At 37.4% G+C, this 18390-nt stretch overlaps 1 protein-coding gene across 4 annotated transcripts; it reads left to right on the top strand.

Moving 5' to 3' along the window:
- The first annotated feature begins 628 nt into the window (after positions 1–628).
- Positions 629–15996, top strand: LOC104602091 (alpha/beta-Hydrolases superfamily protein). Of its 4 annotated transcripts, none has more exons than XM_010265657.3 (9): positions 630–786; positions 888–1072; positions 3934–3963; positions 4513–4639; positions 4734–4880; positions 14304–14434; positions 14543–14680; positions 14939–15037; positions 15599–15996. In XM_010265657.3, exons 1-9 carry the CDS (start codon positions 729–731, stop codon positions 15824–15826), a joined length of 1143 nt encoding a protein of 380 aa, XP_010263959.1. In that variant the 5' UTR covers positions 630–728; the 3' UTR covers positions 15827–15996. The 4 variants fall into 4 exon arrangements, with proteins under 4 accessions (XP_010263961.1, XP_010263959.1, XP_010263965.1 ...); XM_010265663.2 differs by having other exon boundaries at positions 647–786; positions 899–1072; XM_010265660.3 differs by having other exon boundaries at positions 771–786; positions 872–1072.
- The last annotated feature ends 2394 nt before the right edge of the window (positions 15997–18390 follow it).

Below are 18390 nucleotides of genomic sequence, written 5' to 3' on the forward strand. Positions count from 1 at the left end.
TTGTTAAAGTCAAATTAAAGGGGAAATTTTTATGCTTATCAGAAACTACAGGGGAGGTTTTCGTATTTTACCCTAAAAATTAACTTAGGAAGCTCTAACGGAAGAGGTATTTGTTGCAAGGTGAATGTTTAATGGGACTTGTTTGAGGGGTAATTATCAGTAACCCATATACAGATACGGGGGGTCTTTATTATTTACCCAAAAAAACCAAATTGGTCCCGGCTGGGAAGCTTGAGTCACTCCTCATACCCACCTCACATCACCTTGCATTCGGGCACATGAATTGTACTTTGGTATGTTTTGATTGATTCATGGGAGTGGGAGACCGGAGACGTTCCCCATGCGCAGCTGCAACTGATACCACATGCCTAATGATATTAATTGTTAAATACAAACTAAAAAGGGGGCAAATTTGGGGTTTTGAAAAAATTTCAACCACACGTGATGCCACATGCAGATGCATCTAGATTCTTGACCGATTGTGGCCAATCGAGATCGAGGGAGATTTTTGTGTGATTACGTAATTCGACGAATAACGTCTGTTTTTTTGGAAATGAAAGATTGAAAGGGGAGGTTTCGGTATTTAATTTGGAAGGTGGGGGAATCAGTAATTTACCGGATTTGCAGTCAGTCAGCTATGATGCGCGCTTACTTTGTTGTTTGCGTCTACAAATTCAGTCCTGTCGTCCAACGGTGTCTCTAGGCTTAGAAGTTTGGAACCTCCCAATATGGCTTTAATAAAAACTGCAACTTTCGGGCTAACTTGTTCTCCATTCTCATTGGACGGTATATCAGTTTTTCAACATTGGCCGCTGTTCTTTTTCTTCTACGCATGACAGGAAGAACTTTGAATTATTCTTTTCTTTCTTAGATTATTATTATTATAGGATTTGTGCAGAGGAAAAGGAGGAAGGCGAGGCGAACCTCAAAGGCGCCAACGATGAAGTTCGAAGGCGTAGACAAGGAGCTGCAGAAGATTTTAGATGCCAACATGGATGATGTTGCTGCGAGGCGTCGTGCTCGTGAGGCATTCAAGGAAATTCAGCTTGGAATAGATCATTGTTTGCTTAAGGTATTCCTCTTTGCAGTGTTGGGTATCAGTATTTGATCTTTCTATGTTTGCTTATTTGTCAGTGCGAGTGCATATTCGTGTTTGTACTTCTGATTGATAGAATTGAAAACGTGGTGTTTGATTAATTGAACACCGTTTCAATTTCTCTGTTTCAATTTAAGTTTGTATTGAACGTTGATTTCAGTTTGGACTCACTGCTGGCCTGGTTCAATTTATGCAACAAGGCTACTGATTCAAATTGTCTATATAGATTAAGAGTCACTTATTGTGCATTTTTTTTCTTGTTCTCCTACAAGGGCATTTGGATGCCTTGATTTAGACGCATTTTGACAAGTTCATTATATCATGTGCAAAACGCATTATCTTTTTGAGTTTTTAACCCAGTTTTGAGCAATTTTTTCGATGAATGCGTTCAGACTCAAAATGCAGAATTGCACATTTAAGTAAAAGAAAACTGTTGGATTTACTTTTTGTCTGTTGTTAGTGACCCAGGCACTCCACGCCTTGTAAGGTTTAGGAAATACGAACAATATAACTATCTCAGCAAGGAAGTTTCTTAATTAGCAGGAATCTCCATTAACACTTTCCCTATGCTAAATACATCATGAAAGAATGTGCCTTCAAACACTCTCTTATGCCATAACTTATGTTCTTTGCACCTTACTAGAATGATGAGGATGTTTATTGGTTTGCTCGGTTGGCATTGATTTTTCATTTTCTTGCTGGCATTGCTCCATTGAGTAGATTGATGGAACTGATGTTACTAGGAAACTCAAACCAACCTCTCCCATCTGTGAATAAATCAAGGAAAAACCTAATAGAAAAACGTGCAGCAATCATGATGTAAAGAAATGACATGTCAAACAATTCAATGAATAAAAAAGTAAGCAACTTCAAGATATGAGACACCTGGATTTTGTACATGGAAAACCCTCCAATGCGGAGGGAAAACTCTAGTTACAACTAAAATGTTTCAAAATTAAGAGAATACACTCTTTGATATACAATGTAACCATTAACTATAAAAAAACATGTATTTCAATTAACAAGAATAAAGAAAAGATCTCACCAATTATGGACTGCATAAAACCTCTTCAAACCAGCCTGTCAAGAGCCAAGAAATCCACCAAAAAAATCTTGATAGAGAATACTTAAAACTGCAGCAGGAGATTGGTAGAAATAGCTTGCAAAACACCCAAAGAAAATGGATTGATTTCAACCTTTGTTTCTTTGTTCAAACAGGATGATAGATTTTTTCTTCTCTTTTACCAAAGATGTATGCCTTTCTCTTCTTTTTTCTCATTCTCAAAGAAGGAAAACTCAACTTGAGCAATATCTCAAGAAGCCCCTCCTTCAACATGTAGGAGTTTGTAGAGAAAGCCAAGAGATAGTTGAAACTAGGGCTGATCATGGGCTAGGCCAGGCTTAGCACCTATGTTAAGGGTTATAACCTAGGCTCGGGCCCAGGCCTAAAATATAAGCTTGGGCTTGGAGCTGTATGGGCCAGGGCCAAGCAAGTTTGGGCTTTGGGCTCAAAATATTAAATAATGAAAATTTAAATTGCATGTTATGTAATACATAAAAAAATATTACATAGGCCCAAGTTGGGCCGGATTTGGCTTAGCTTTGAGCCTATCACCTATGACACAAATTATAGGGTTTGAGCTTCAATACATGGTTGTCTCCTTAGGGGGTAGAATGGAGGCCTTGCTTTCATCTATATAAGAAGACAACCATAGACAATAAGCTATTCTCTGTTATGTGAGTTGACTCATGAGTTGATACATGTGTCAGCTCATGGATATGTTTATTATATATTAAAATTTTTAATATATAATTTATTATATATGTTTGTGTTGATTTGTGGGCCGATTTTATTTGTTTTTATTTACATAATTTAGTTAGGTAGTTGTTGGGCCTTAGGCCCATTAGTTTATGTTTAAATTAAGTGTGACTTTTTAGCTTCTTACAAGTGGTTGACTTACCAAGGGCATGCTTGTACTTGTACACTCTTTATTTATGAGTATACAATCTAATGAAAGGGGCAGCCAGATCATATTTTTGGCTTTTCCTCCATTCTCTTTTATCTCTCTTCTCTTTCTTCTAGTAGAAACCTTTTCCTCTCTTCTTTCTCTTCTTTCTTTTACAGATTTTATATCAAAACAGGCTATCAAAACTTTTCTACTTGCATTTGCATATACAACATATATATAATATATGATTTATTAAATGTAATGTATAATATAATATAATATTTTATGGACCTGAAGTGTTGGGCCCAAGCCTTACTGGGAAAATTGCGGGCTGGGCCAGACCATGTTTCAGGGCCGAGCCAAGAATGATCACAGATCACCCTTAGTGGAAACTATCCACTAATTTGAAACAAGACATAACAAGTCAATTTGTAGGCTACTCGTTCTTCTTTTTAGCTCAACAAAGAAAAGTGCATCCCATCCATGAGGAGGAATAGCCAACAGATGTAACCATCACTGTTCTCATTAAACTGTTCTGTCTTGCAATACTAATTACACTCTATTCATGTTCATGCTGCAAATGTACAACTGAGCATTTGAAGGCAAATTGTTTCACTATCACACTCTCTTTTCCAGTATATGTAACCTTCTTTTGAAAATGGATTGTGTTGATACCGGATAAGATGCATTTGTATGTTTCCAAGACATTTTGAAAGTTCTTATATCTTATTTTATTTTCTCTCTTGTTGTTGTTGTGATGCAGGTAGTGGTTTTTATTTTCCACCTAATAAAGAGTGGTTTGATATGAAAGAGGTGTATATGTGCATCGATTGCCTTCTTTGGGAAATTAATTGATAATAATCATTTTTTTTTCTTACCATGTAACAGATTCCATATGATGGCTTGAAGATGAAGGAGGTAAACAGTTCAGACATTCATTGTATTTATGCAGTAGTTTTTCGATTTATTTATTTATTTGGTAAACACAGTAGTCTTTATAGGTTATCTTAAAGCATATATAAGTATCATGTTCATATTTAAAATGTCACCATGCTATTTGTTTTGACATCCCTAACTAAAAATGCTTGAAATGAAATTCTCTTCCCTCATCTTCCACAATATTTTTTCCTGATGAGTTAACTTTTTTCCTAAGACACAAACAAAGCAGGATAGATGCATCCAAATTCTTCAAAAAAAAGCACGATTGCATTCAATAAGCAGTCTCATCCAAATTCTAGACAAAACACATATTTAATGGGAATTTGGTTTGTAGCATGCTTGCTTCTTCATGTATTTTGTGATTAGTGATCCAGTTCTATTAAGGCATTTTACAGAAGCTGCCAGATCATCATACAAGGAACTAGTAGTTCATAAATTCCATCACTTTCTTTTATGAGCTCTGTGAGGATATTGTTTTTTTTTTTATATTTCCAAACAAGATAATCATTTTAGATCCTGTTTATGCAGTCATATGAGGTGAACTCTAGAGGGTTGGAAATTTTCTCTAAAAGTTGGCTTCCAGAGATTTCTCCATTAAAAGCTGTGGTTTGTTTCTGTCATGGTTATGGGGACACTTGCACATTTTTTGTTGAAGGCATGTGACCGTTTCAGAAAGAAATGATGAGTTTTGTTTCTTCTCTAGGTATCCTGGAAGAAACTAATTTTTTTTTTATATGCATTGTCTTCAGGAATAGCTAGAAAGTTGGCTTCATCTGGCTATGGAGTTTTTGCAATGGATTACCCTGGCTTTGGTCTATCAGAAGGTCTTCATGGATATATTCCAAGCTTTGACAGGATTGTTGATGATGTAATAGAGCATTTCTCCAAGGTCAAAGGTGAGATATCACTTCCTTAATGGACTAAAATTAGCTTATCTTTTGATCAAGCAACTTTTTGTAAATGCTTACTAAAAATAGTGGTTTTCTTTATTTCTTTATCAGAAATGGAAGAATTTGGTTCCTTAGTAGTAACTAGGAAAGGATAGAAACAAAATGAGGCATACAAGAGAAAGGATAGAAACAAAATGCTCAACCTTTGGGCTGGCAATAACATCCACAGTAGAATGAGTTCGTTTGTCCCCCACCCCCACCCCCACCCCAAGCAAGCATCTCAGAGTTCACATTGGCCGACCTGGGATTGAATCTTAATAACAACCCTATTGAAGCCCATAGGAAAGGATAACTTAAGTCCATGGAAGAGAGAAGGTGTATTGCTCTCACTGAATCACCATCTCTTCTAGGACCCAAGTAGGCAATGCATCACCACAACTCTGCTATCCTTGAAAATTCTGCTTATCCCAGAATGTCCAGGATTTCTCAATGCCAAGTTATCAAAACTAAGCTTAACAACATTTTCATTTTTTTTTATTTTTTGGTGAGGGTGGAGGGGTGCAGGGGTGGAGGGGGGGGGTGATTTTGGGGACACAATCACCATCCTGACTGGTTGAGAACATGCAATATCAGGCTAGGTTCTCATGGTGAATCAATCAACTGAAATGCTTCTGAAGGTCAATCTGCTGCAACCCACAGTAACTGATAGAAACTCCAGGACTCCACCTCCTCATGAGATTGCTCTAAGTCACAGAAAACTGGAACATGACTCCATGCAAACAAAAGCCTACTAATATCTGGATGGCTTGGGTTTTGGTGCTTCAAACATGAGTATGAAAGTTTTCAATCATTGTCTGATGATTGACAAGGAGATGTAGGATAGTTCAACAACGGACGGGGGTACTGCACATTAATGGTGGTTGCACACAAAAAGAGATAAGTGAAACAATACAGTGATGTGAAAGGGAATGGGTAGAGCTTACTACTCTAATTCCCCTGGATTACTACCATATGCAGAAGAATTTCACCTCAGAAGAAAAACAGCCTTTTGAGAAGAAAGGACTGTTTAGAAAGTTGCAAAAATTCAAAAGGTGGTGGCAGCTTGGGTTCAAAGAGAGAGACTTTCGAACATAATCCCTTCTCTTATTCCCTTAATTCTATTTCATTAAGTTAAATTTTAGTAATTTACAGAGAAGCCCCTAGTTGGGCAAAAAATTAAAAAGACATAACATAAGAAAGAATAAAGCCCAAATTTCAGGCCCATTACAGTAAAGAACATAAAAGATAAAAAGGATAAATAGCCTATGGGCCATTCGACTCATCTTCTCTACACTCCCCCTCAAGCTGAGCATAGATGTCAATCATGCCAAGCTTGCCAGTATCATGCTGAAGTTTAGCCTTGGGAATGCCCTTGGTGAAGAAATCAACTAACTGTCCTTCAAAGGTGATGAAAGGTAGACACACTTCTCCAGAAGCCACTCTTTCTCGAATGAAGTGTCTGTCAACTTCAATATGCTTAGTTCTGTCATGTTGCACTAGGTTGTGAGCAATGTTGATGGAGGCCTGATTATCACAATATAACATCATTGGTTTATCATGTTCAATACCCAGTTCCTCCATCAAGGATCTAAGCCACAATAGTTCAAAAACTCCATGAGCCATGCCTTTGTATTCTGCTTCGGCTGAAGATCGAGCAATAACTGATTGTTTTTTGTTTCTCCAAGAGACAATATTACCTGCCACCAAGCTATAGTACCTAGAGGTAGATCTTTGGTCATCAATGTTTCCGACCCAGTCAGCATCTGTGTAGGCTTCAAGTTTCATATGGCCATGCTTAGCAAATAGAATTCCCTTTCCAGGGGAGCCCTTCAAATAACATAGAATCCGCTCTACTGCTGCCATGTGAGTATCCCTTGGAGCATGCATGAACTGACTGATGCAACTGACAACATATGCAATGTTTGGCCGAGTCATGCATAGATAAAGAAGTTTTCCAAGTAGTCTCTGGAAGACTCCCTTATCTTCTAACAATATTCCATCTGAAACAGAGAGTTTATGGCTCATATCGATAGGAGTAGCAACTGGTCTAGCACCTATTTTCCCTGTTTCAGAGAGCAAATCAAGAACATACTTTCTCTGAGAGATAAGGATCCCATCCTTGGATCTAGCAATTTCTATGTCAAGAAAGTATCCAAATTCCCCCAGATCTTTGATCTCAAACTCTGTATGAAGGAAAGATTTGAGATCATTAATCCCTGAGACATCATTACCAGTCACAACAATATCATCAACATACACAATCAGGTAAACGACCAAGGATCCTCTCCTCTTCACAAAGAGGGTATGATCAGGCTGTGTCTGTACATAGCTAAAGCTAACAAGGGCAGCCTTTAAATCATGCTCTAGGGGATTGTTTGAGTCCATAAAGAGATTTCTTTAGCCTGCAGACCTTTCCTTTCATGTCTGTTTCATACATCCCTGGAGGAAGAGACATATAGACCTCTTCATGTAACTCTCCATTCAGAAATGCATTCTTTACATCTAGTTGATAAAGTGTCCAGTCTGAGTGTGCAACCAAAGATGGCAGAACTCTCACAGAAGTCATCTTGGCAATAGGGGCAAAGGTCTCTAGATAATCAATCTCATATGTCTGTGTATAGCCTTTTGCAACCAGCCTAGCCTTGTACCTTTCAATGGTGCCATTAGCATGATATTTGATAGTAAAAACCCACTTACAACCTACTGGATCCTTCCCTTCAGGCAAATCAATCACTTCCCAAGTGTCATTCTTGTGCAGGGCATCAATTTCTGTTCTCATAGCATCCCTTCATTCTGGAATAATAAGAGCTTCTGACACAAACCTGGGAATTGGGTTAGAAGCAACAGAAGAAAGGTAGGCAAAATATGAAGGAGAGAGCAAACTATAAGAAAGGTGTTTGGAAATGCAATGTGCAGTACACTTCCTTTTTCCTTTCCTAATAGCAATGGGGATATCAAGGTCTGGGAAGGATGGCTCCAAAGGGGCTGAAACAGTACCTATTATGTCTTCTGTAACTGGAAGTGCATGAGGCTCAAGTGTTGTAGGGGAAACAATCTGCTCATTTCTGGTTCTCTGCCATTGGTACAACCTAGGATTAAAAAGAGGGCGAGGAGGTAAAAGAGGAGGAATAGGAACACTGGAATGAGAGTGAAGTGACTGATCCTCTCTTGACTCATTTGAAGGAGGAAGAGACTTAGCAAAAGACTCAACTAGGACAGGAAGGGGAAGAGCAAACACCTATGACAAATCCTCCCCCTTTGGACAATGTCTCTCTAGAGAAGAACCATAATAGGAAGAAAGCTCATCAAAGGTGACATCCATTGAGACATACCAAGTGTCAGTCTTCGGATCAAAACAATAGTAACCCTTCTATGTGGGGGAATAACCAAGGAATATACACTTGTGGGCTTTTGGTTCAAGTTTATGTCTCTGGACACTTGGGATATGTACATAACAAGTGCATCCAAATACATGAAGAGGAATAGAAGAAAGATCCTTGTCTGGATGAAGAAGACTGAAGGGAGACTTAAACCCTAAAACCCTGGATGGCATACGGTTTATAAGGTAGGTAGCAGTGAGAACAACATCACCCCAAAATTTTGTAGGGACATGTGAGGCAAATAGAATACTTCTTGCAACTTCAACAATATGTCTTTTTTCTTTCAGCAACTCCATTCTGTTCTGGGGTCCTAATATAGGAGCTTTGATGAATAACCCCTAAATCAGTGAGATAGCAGGCCAGGTTTTTCTCAAAATATTCTTTTGCATTGTCGGATCTGAAAATTTTAATTATGGTATCAAACTGGGTTAGGACAAATTCATGGAATTGCCTCACAAGTCTGGGAACTTCATCACGGGACTTCAAAAATATCCAAGTGAATCGAGAAAAGTCATCAATGAACAAGATAAAATATTTGTAGCTACCCATAGAAGGTAAGTGGTAAGGCCCCCACACATCAGAGTGCACAATATTAAAAGGAGAAGAAGATCTTTTATTACTCAGAGGATAACTGTTTCTACAATGTTTTGATAGTTCACAAGACTTATAATGAAGACTGGACAAATTAATTCCCTTAAATAGTTCTGGGAATAAATGACTTAATGCAGAAAAAGAAAGATGACCCAAACGAAAATGACATAACATGACTTGACTGATGGACTCTGTAGATGTAGACCCAAAAGCAGCTTTTCCAGGTTGTTCATGGCACTATCTAGGAGTATCCAGCAGATATATTCCATTCGCCTCACGGCCACTCCCAATCACCTTCTGAGACTCCAGATCCTGAAAAACACAGTAGGAAGGGAAGAAGGTTACACAACAGTTTAATGACTTAGTTAGGTTACTTACAGATAACAAGTTTGTATTTAGTCTGGGTACATGAAGAGAAGGAAGAACCAAGGAGTCTATAGCCTTGATGGTTCCCTTGTCGGAGATAGGAGCAAGAGAGCCATCGGCTAGGGTGATTTTGTCACGTCCGGGTAGTAAATCATATGAAACAAACAAAGTAGAAAGGCTGGCCATATGATCAGAAGCACCAGAATCAATAATCCAAGGGATCCTACGATTACCTGAAATGATTGCATGATTGACAGAAGCCCGTATACCTGAATGAGCAAATGCAGAAGAGGTTGAATTTCCTGGAGGATTGGAAAAAGAGGTCACACCCTCTAGGTGACTGATCATCCTCCCAAACTTCTCATATTCTGCCTTCATAGCTGCTAACTGCTCACTAGCTGTCATCTTCAGTTTGGTATCTATCACTATCTGGACCAACAGCAACATTGGCACTCCCTGCCTTTATATTATCAAACTTCTTCTGAAACCAAATTGGTAGGAGCTCAGGATGCAATTTCCAGCACTTGTCTTTAGTGTGTTTTGGCTTTTTACAGTACTCACAGATAATCTCTTTCTTCCCTGAGCTACTTGGAGTCCCTGCAACCCCCTTGGGTTTCACTCCCATATTAGCAAAGTGATCATTTAGACCAGCCCCTTGGACCTGGATAAGTCTTCTGCTTTCTTCACTACTTACCAAGGCATAAGCTTGAGACAGTGAGACACTATCCTTGGATAAAATATTTTGCTTTGTAATGTCGTACTCTGGATTTAGCTCTGTCAAGAACTCAAACACCCTGTTTCTCTCAACCAGTTTTCTGTAGGTCTCAACATCCTTAGCAGTGTCCCAGGCTACAACTTCTATCAAATCTATTTCTTGCCATAAAGACTTCAGTGTTGAGAAGTATACAGCTAATGGTTTCTCCCCCTGTCTCAAATTCTTCACATCACTTCTCAACTTGTAAACCCTGGCCACATTTAATTTTTGGGAATATTTTTGCTTGACCACTATCCACTGCCATAAAGACTTAATTTTTGTAAACCCTGGCCACATTTAATTTTTGGGAATATTCTTCACATCACTATCCCAAATTTCCTTTGCTGAATTCATCCACAAATAGTGCTGACTAATTTGTGGTTGCATTGAGTTCACAAGCCATTCAATAACAGTATAATTTTCTTGCATCCACTTTTCATATGATGGATCATCTTCCAGAGGAGCCTTTTTGCTCCCGGAGATAAAACCTCATTGCCTCTACTACAAATATGAATTTTTACTGATTGTGACCAAGCCAGATAATTAGTTCCATCCAGCTTGACTGTGGTCACAGCCAGTAGAGAGTCTACAAAGGCTCCCAGAACTTGTCCGGATTCAGCAACATGCTTGTTTTCAAAGTCAGAGGAGTTCATCTTCTTAAATACTTCAAAAATGACTTCAAATAACTTCGAATAACAACAAATGAAGACAAAACAAAAACTGTGTTGTGAGCCAACCTCTATGCAGCCGTACCAATAACTTGCGTCACACCCGGAAGCTGGGAGAAACAGAGAAAACTCAGCCGCTCCTTGTAGACTTCACAGAACACCAATCCACTTGATTCGATCTTCAAGACGAAGAATGAGAAGGCCTTCAGTCACTGAGCGCCCAGGTCAAACTCCCTGTGGGGCCCACAATCAGATTTCTCCAGAAAATTAGGGTTTTGGGTAACACACTTGAATCTGTCAAGAGGACGACAAAACTAGTCCCCTTCTCTCCAGAAACCACTAACAACTGGGCTGAAATAGGTTTCTTTAACTATTCATACGATTCAGTTCTCCATACACATTGTGTATGGGAAAAAAATGTGAAAAAAAGGGAAAAACGAGCCTGCTCTGATACCAAGAAGAAAAACAGCCTTTTGAGAAGAAAGGACTGTTTAAAAAGTTGCAAAAATTCAAAAGAAAGTAGTAGAAATCAGAGTTCAAGAGGAGAGAAGAAGAAGAAGAAGGTGGCGGCAACTTGGGTTCAGAGAGAGATTTTCAAACATAATTCCTTCTCTTACTCCCTTAATTCTATTTCATTAAGTTAAACTTTAGTAATTTACAGAGAAGCCCCTAGTTGGGCAGAAAATTAAAAAAACATAACATAAGAAAGAATAAAGCCCAAATTAAGGCCCATTACAGCAAAGAACATAAAAGATAAAAAGGATAAATAGCCTATGGGCCATTCGGCCCATCTTCTCTACAACCTCTCAAGGCAAACATAGTAAAATAGAGTCATTAATAATCGTGTTAATGAGGACCCAGTTAGAAGCACTTAAACCTGGAAGGAGCTAATTTCTCTACTTCCAATGACCTAATCAGAGATAATTCTATTCCCAAATTGGGGAACCCAACCCAACCCAACCCTAATCCGACTCTACTCTTGCTATGGTACATGTTTATTATAGTCCTGTTACATACAATCATATCAATTTTTCTTAACTCTTAAGTCCCGACCCTAATGACAAGTTGTCATTAGTTATTTTCATTCTTTAAGTTTATGTTTTATTATTACTAATTTCATGATTTTCAATAGAATATCTATTACAATTCATAGTAGGCTCTGATCATTTAAAACATTCCATTTTTTTTCACTTTTGTACTAAATAAACCAATAAAAACGTCAAACAAACAAATACCAATAAAAAAAATATGGTCAGTCTATGGTCATAGAAGTTCAATGTAGGTCTTTTAGTCAAAGATTAAGAAAATTTGGAACAGTATATGAGATTTTAAGAAGATGAGAGAAAGGCAGGTTGGACCCGGCCAATGTCAATTTTGGGTTGGATTGGTTAGGGTTGAGGGATTTTAGATTAGGTTAAGGTTGACTAGGTTTGGTTGGTGGTTGGGGTGTTCAAATCCTCAGGTTGGGCTACAATCCTACCTAACCCAGCCCAACTTGCACCACACTAGTCCCCTATCCCACACCACTTGGATTCCCAAAAAGGGATGTGATTCCCTTCACCAGGTGCAAATCTGGTAAAATGAGAGAACAGATTGCTACCTTTCATAATGCCTTTCCAACTTCCCCAGCAGGGCTTGGTTCATATATGAGAGAGATTGTATGCCTAGGTCTCCTTGTTTCTTAGGCTGGACACTTTGGACCAGGCTACAAGGTGGAATGTTTTTCATCACTGAGACCTTCCCATAATAAATCTCTTCTCAATTTCTCCATTTGAGCTCACACTGAAGCTGGAGTTTTGAACAATGATAGACAGTATACTGGCAGATTTGATAAAGCACTTTAAATGAGTGCCACTCCCCCCCTTGACAAGTAACCTTACTTCCAACCTGCCAACTTCCTTCTCATCCTCTCTATGACAGGAACCAGCAATTATTTTGATCTGTAAGTTGCGCCTAAAGGTAGGCCCACAAGTATACTATAGAAGGCAAGGATCTGCCTCTACAGCCCAAGGTTGCTGTGAACTCCCCAATATTTGGCACCTCTCCAACAGGAAGCAGTTCACTTTTGTTCAAATTAATTTTCAACTCAGACTGCCTCAAAATAAATAAATAAATGATTGTCTTAAGAAAATCATGTCCTCTTGCCTAGCCCTTGAAAACAGGATGGAATCATCTGCAAATTGGAGCAGTGCAATAGATTGACTGCTTTCTCCAAAGATGAAACCTTCTACATATTCACCATCAACAGCTCTGTTTACCAATATTGGGAGGAACTCAGCCACTATAATGAAGAGAATGGCGAGAGAGGATCCCTTTGACACAATCCTCGTTCCCCTGCAAAGTATGCTTTTGGGCTGCCATTTATTAGGATTTATAACACAACTGAAGATAAGCATGCTTCTATTCAATCCCTTCAACACCCGAAAAGCTATTTTTTGCAATAAGCAATCCACATAAACCTTTTCCATGTCCAATTTTCAAATTACACCTGCCAAATCTTGGTGTTTCCTTTAATCAAATACATTCATTTGCTATCAAGAACATCCAAAATCTGCCTTCCATCCACAGAGGAGACTTGTGATGGAGACACAACGGATTTCAACATGTTTCTGAGTACATTTGCCAACACTTCAGACAACACCTTGTAAATGCTCCCAATTAAACTGATAGGACAATAGTCCCTGATGTCAGAGGTCCCTTGCATCTTTGGAGTCAATAATATAAATGCCACATTGGCTGCTTCCAAGATATTTGTTTGCATGAAAATCCTGCAACCGGCTTGTAAGTCTTTCCTCAAGATAGTCCAGCACCTCTTCTAGAATGCAATTGGGAATCCGTCCAGGCCAGGGGCTTTTTCCCCAATCAGCTCCTTCATTGCAGTCAGCACTTCATTTTCTTCAAAATGTCTTTCTAACCAATCCCTTTCAGCCGGTGAGGTTTGGCTAAACTCCAAACGTTCAAGCTTTTCTTGAGATTGTATTACATCTTCATGCATTTGCTACTTTATGGAAGAAAGCCATATTGTTATTCCCTTCTTTAAGCCACAATGCGCTGGATTTCTGTCTCCATGAGATTTCCTCCATTTGAAATAGCCTATTATACTCCTAAGCCAAATTAGAAGTTGTCTATCCACATCAATTAAGATAGAGATCTCTTCTTTCATATCAATCTCTTGAATTTGTGCCAACCTTTTTAATTCCTTTTTTAGGGTAACTTATTTTAAAGCCCTTAGTAAATTAATATTTATTTAAGTTATTCTAAGACCCAAGACCCGCTTATAAACCTTATTAAGTTTATTGTCTATCATATATTCATATGTAGGTTAAAGAACAATTGTATGTCGGTTAGTTGGCTTTTATGTCAACTAAATTATATCTACTTTCTAGCATGCAAGTGGTAACCTTCAGGTCTCCAAAGTGATGAAGACTGTGCACCTGGCTGTATACTTTACATTTGACTAAATTACAATGACAAGGTGGGTGTCGATGCTTTTGTATTGGTGCATGCATGATACATATGCCTTCATTCTTCCTCTAAAAAATCCAAGATGACTAGGCAATAAATACAGAGGTAATCATCAATGGTTAGAGAAAAGGCTCTTTTCCTAATTCCTATGGATTTTGATCGACAGAAAACCCGGAGTACCAAAGCCTTCCAAGCTTCTTGTTTGGACAGTCTATGGGTGGAGCAGTTGCTCTAAAGGTGCATCTCAAACAACCTAAAGCATGGAATGGTGCCATTCTTCTTGCACCAATGTGCAAAGTATGTTTTTGAACTGAACTTTTTGACTCTCTTTATCTATCAGTTTTCTACATTTAGTTTTCTTATTGGTACTTTGTACATTTAATTTACTAAATATTTCATAAGCAGATTGCAGAGGATATGGTTCCACCTTGGTTAGTGAAGCAGATTCTAATTGGTGTAGCTAAAATTCTTCCCAAAGAGAAGCTAGTACCACAAAAAGACATGGCAGAGATGGCATTCAGAGACTTAAATAAAAGAAAGCTGGTAGGTCCCTATGCTTAACACATTTTTTCAAAATGAAAAACGTTTTGGCATGCACTATTTTCCAGTTCTAGCACAAGATTTTTGAAGTAGGATACCTTGTTATGTATGCTTTCTGTTTGCATTCTCCTGCTAGCTGTGCTCATTTGCATACTTGTTTTAGTTGCAATATGATGTTTATGTCATGTTTATTATGAGTTTTTGATGCTTAGTATTGTCGATATATGTCTTTAAGTATTTCTTTTTTTTTGCCAAATACAGACATCCTACAATGTCATTGCTTACAAGGATAAGCCAAGGTTAGGAACTGCAGTAGAGTTGCTTAAAACAACCCAAGAGATAGAATACCGTTTGGGAGAAGTATGTCTACTTCCTGTGCCTTTGCGTTTTTTTTTTTGGGTTTAATGTTTCTTTCTCCTTCATCTTTCACATTGCAATTATTATGTTAACAAATTATCTGGGAATGCGTTTTTCTTCCTGAATAATTTGTCTGATCTAAACTTCTGGCAAATCACAAACTCATCATTTTTGGTAGAAGTCGTTACAGAGATTCCTATATGTGCTGAGATGAATTTTAATCTTTAACATTTGGAAGTTGCATATTTCTTCTTGAATAATTTGAGTGCATTGTAAGTTGGAAGCAGTTTGTCATTACTCTGTCTGACATCAGTTACTGCCACTTCATCACAAGTTGAATGGCTAATGCACTCAGAGCACTGGTATACAAAGAAATGTTAGTTGGGATGGGTAGCATATCCAACATCCACTAGAACTTAGCTGTCTTAAGCAACATTTCCATGATGTAAAATACTTTCAGGTTCTCCTCATGTTCGGACATATTGTTATTTAATAGTTTATAAATGTCTATGTAGTTATAGTACTTTCGCATGGGCAACTTAGAACATCTATGGTACTTCACAGGTCTCTTTGCCACTATTAATCCTGCATGGAGAAGCTGATACAATAACTGATTCATCAGTCAGTAAGGCTTTGTATGACAAGGCAAGCAGTTCAGACAAGAAATTATGTCTTTACAAGGATGCTTTCCATGCTCTACTTGAAGGCGAACCAGATGATGCAATATTCCAAGTTTTTGATGATATTATATCCTGGCTTGATGAACGGAGCATCAGAAAGAATCCACATTGATCAGTGACACCTTGTTTGTAACCAAGTAAGCTTGGGTGGTTATCAGAAGAGGCGTATTTTATTGTTATAGAGATTAGGGTAATGACAGATTATGCTTAAATTTCCATTTTGATCAATCAGGATTATATTCTTTTGAGTAATTAATTTAATATACAAATGGATTTTTTTAATTAGATACTGTGTAATTAGATCCTCTGGGAGATCAAATCGTAAAAGAACATAGAGTCAGGAGAATCTGGGAAAATTTCTTTTGCATGAAAAAAAAGTTTTTCCTTTAAAATAATGAAGAAATCAAATTTTGATTGGCCAGTAGATCTTTCCGCTCAGTCACATGACACAATGGGATGTGTGGATGGAAGAGATCACCCCACTGTTGATCCAATTGCGGAATTATTTTGCTTGTCTATGTTGGACAGCCTGTGCTGTCCACAGGTGTCTCCCTCCGTGACGTTAATTCATGGAGAGAGCCTATAACAGCACGGGCTGTCGAACGTGGACAATCAAAGTTTTTCTCATATTTTCTAATGCTATTGGTCAATGTCCATCGTAAGCAGAAAATAATGCTGCAAGTGTTGAGACTTGAATCTCTTCAGAGATTAGATTTCTTCGGATTTGATTGATCGATTACGTACAACTTGACCCACATTATAAACTTGCAAGACTTCTCTTATACTCATCAATAGGGAAAATTTATGATGCGGAAAAGATATGGTATACAATAAGTCTCTTCATATGCCCAAGTCAAGACGATTTTAACACACAAATACAGAGTACTCTGCATTTGTCCCTCTCAATATGAATTATTGTTATTTTATAGGTTTCCTTGGAGAGTTTTTAACTTTATTACTTGTAGTTTTTCACCTGAGCTTTGTTGTAGCTTGAGAATGGATTTACTTGTAATGTAATAATAAACTCAATTTATTGAATTGGGGCCAAATAATGTTCTAAAAGACAAAGTTTTTAGATACTCTTAAGAGCTTCAATACAATTTTTAGTAACTATATTCCAAACAACAAGATGTTGGTTTCTCTCTAGATTAAAGGCTTTATTCTCTGTACTGTCTTTACGCACCAAGGAAAATTTCTGCATCTGCTTGCAAATATACAAACATTTGTCCATTGTAGACGAAGGTGATACAGCACCAAACGTAGGAACAAAGAATAACAGGAGCAAAGTACGAGAGGATATGAGAAGAACTTTTATTTAAGATTACAAGTGACTACACTGAAAAAAAACTGTGAACTAATGGCCTATTTATAATAGGTTAAACCCACCTAAACTCCTATTCTTCTGCCATTACTAACAGAATCTAAAGATTTGGAGTACATGAAAATATCCCATTAAAATAGCTAGAAAGATTCAACTAACTTGACCATGACTTATTCAAATTGTTAAACAAAATAGCAACAGAATAGGGATTACTAGCAACAGAATCGGGACTACAAGCCAACAGAAGGGTCCTGAATATTTATCTATTCTATGCCTTCTCCAGCCTAAAATCTTGCTTGAACCTGCGGGTATAAACAGAAATGGCAAAGAAAAGTCTCAAACTACCATTCTTGCATGCTTTCTTTGAATATCACCATTCACCATCAATTTAAGACGGCATTGCTATTAAAGGGTTGTAACTTACAGATTTGTAGAAGTTATTAATTCATGATTAGTAATTCCAAAGTTAGTTTTAGTTCTTTTTTTCCGCTACTGATCATATTTATTCAGATTTATAGAAGTTAGTTTTAGTTGGGTATACTAATAATCTGATCATATTTTTTTAATTTAATTTAATATAATATCTGAATCCAACGAGATAAGATTCAATTTAATCCAAAAATTATTTAATTTAATAAGATTCAACATAGCACTTCACACAAATTCAATACAAGGCAGGCTTTAATTAGCTTGCCATTTAAAGAATGTTGCCATGTGATCATGGAATGGCTGCAGTTCATTATCTCGCTGTATATGACAACCGAAACACCTCTTCGGGTTACTGGTTGAGTGGATGAAGCAGAGATGATGGGGTTCCTTCTTATCCTCCCAACCCCGAGGTTCCATCAACTCCTATAAGCGCCAAACACGACTTTGCCTTGAGTCTTGACGTTTGAGATCATAGTGACATGGAGACTTCAGATCATGCATTGATTGACTTATTGAGCCCGGTCCAGTAGAAAGTGGATAAAAATAAAAATAAATGAAATTCATAAAAATGATCAAACAATTAATACAAATAGTGTGAGTTTCATTCTTTTAGATGAAATAGTTTATTAATTGCAAACTAGATTTAACTTTTTTTTGGAAGTGTAACCTAATTTAGCTTTTAAAAATAAATTTATCAAATAAATAGTAAATACCAATTAAAATGGGTTGCTTCTTACAAATAAGACCTCATTTGATCTCTTAAATCATATTAAAAACAACATAAATTAATAGTGATTTTCAAACAAAGTAGGTCAGAATAGATTGTCAATTACAAAGATGTAAGACCCATGTTAATTTCTAATTTAATTTTTTATAGTTAAATAGTAAATTTTAAATTAAATGATACTGTAGTTTCTCCTTAATAT

The sequence above is a fragment of the Nelumbo nucifera genome, chromosome 3 (assembly GCF_055504915.1).
Source record: "Nelumbo nucifera cultivar China Antique chromosome 3, China Antique-T2T, whole genome shotgun sequence".
NCBI classification, from domain to species: Eukaryota; Viridiplantae; Streptophyta; class Magnoliopsida; order Proteales; family Nelumbonaceae; genus Nelumbo; species Nelumbo nucifera.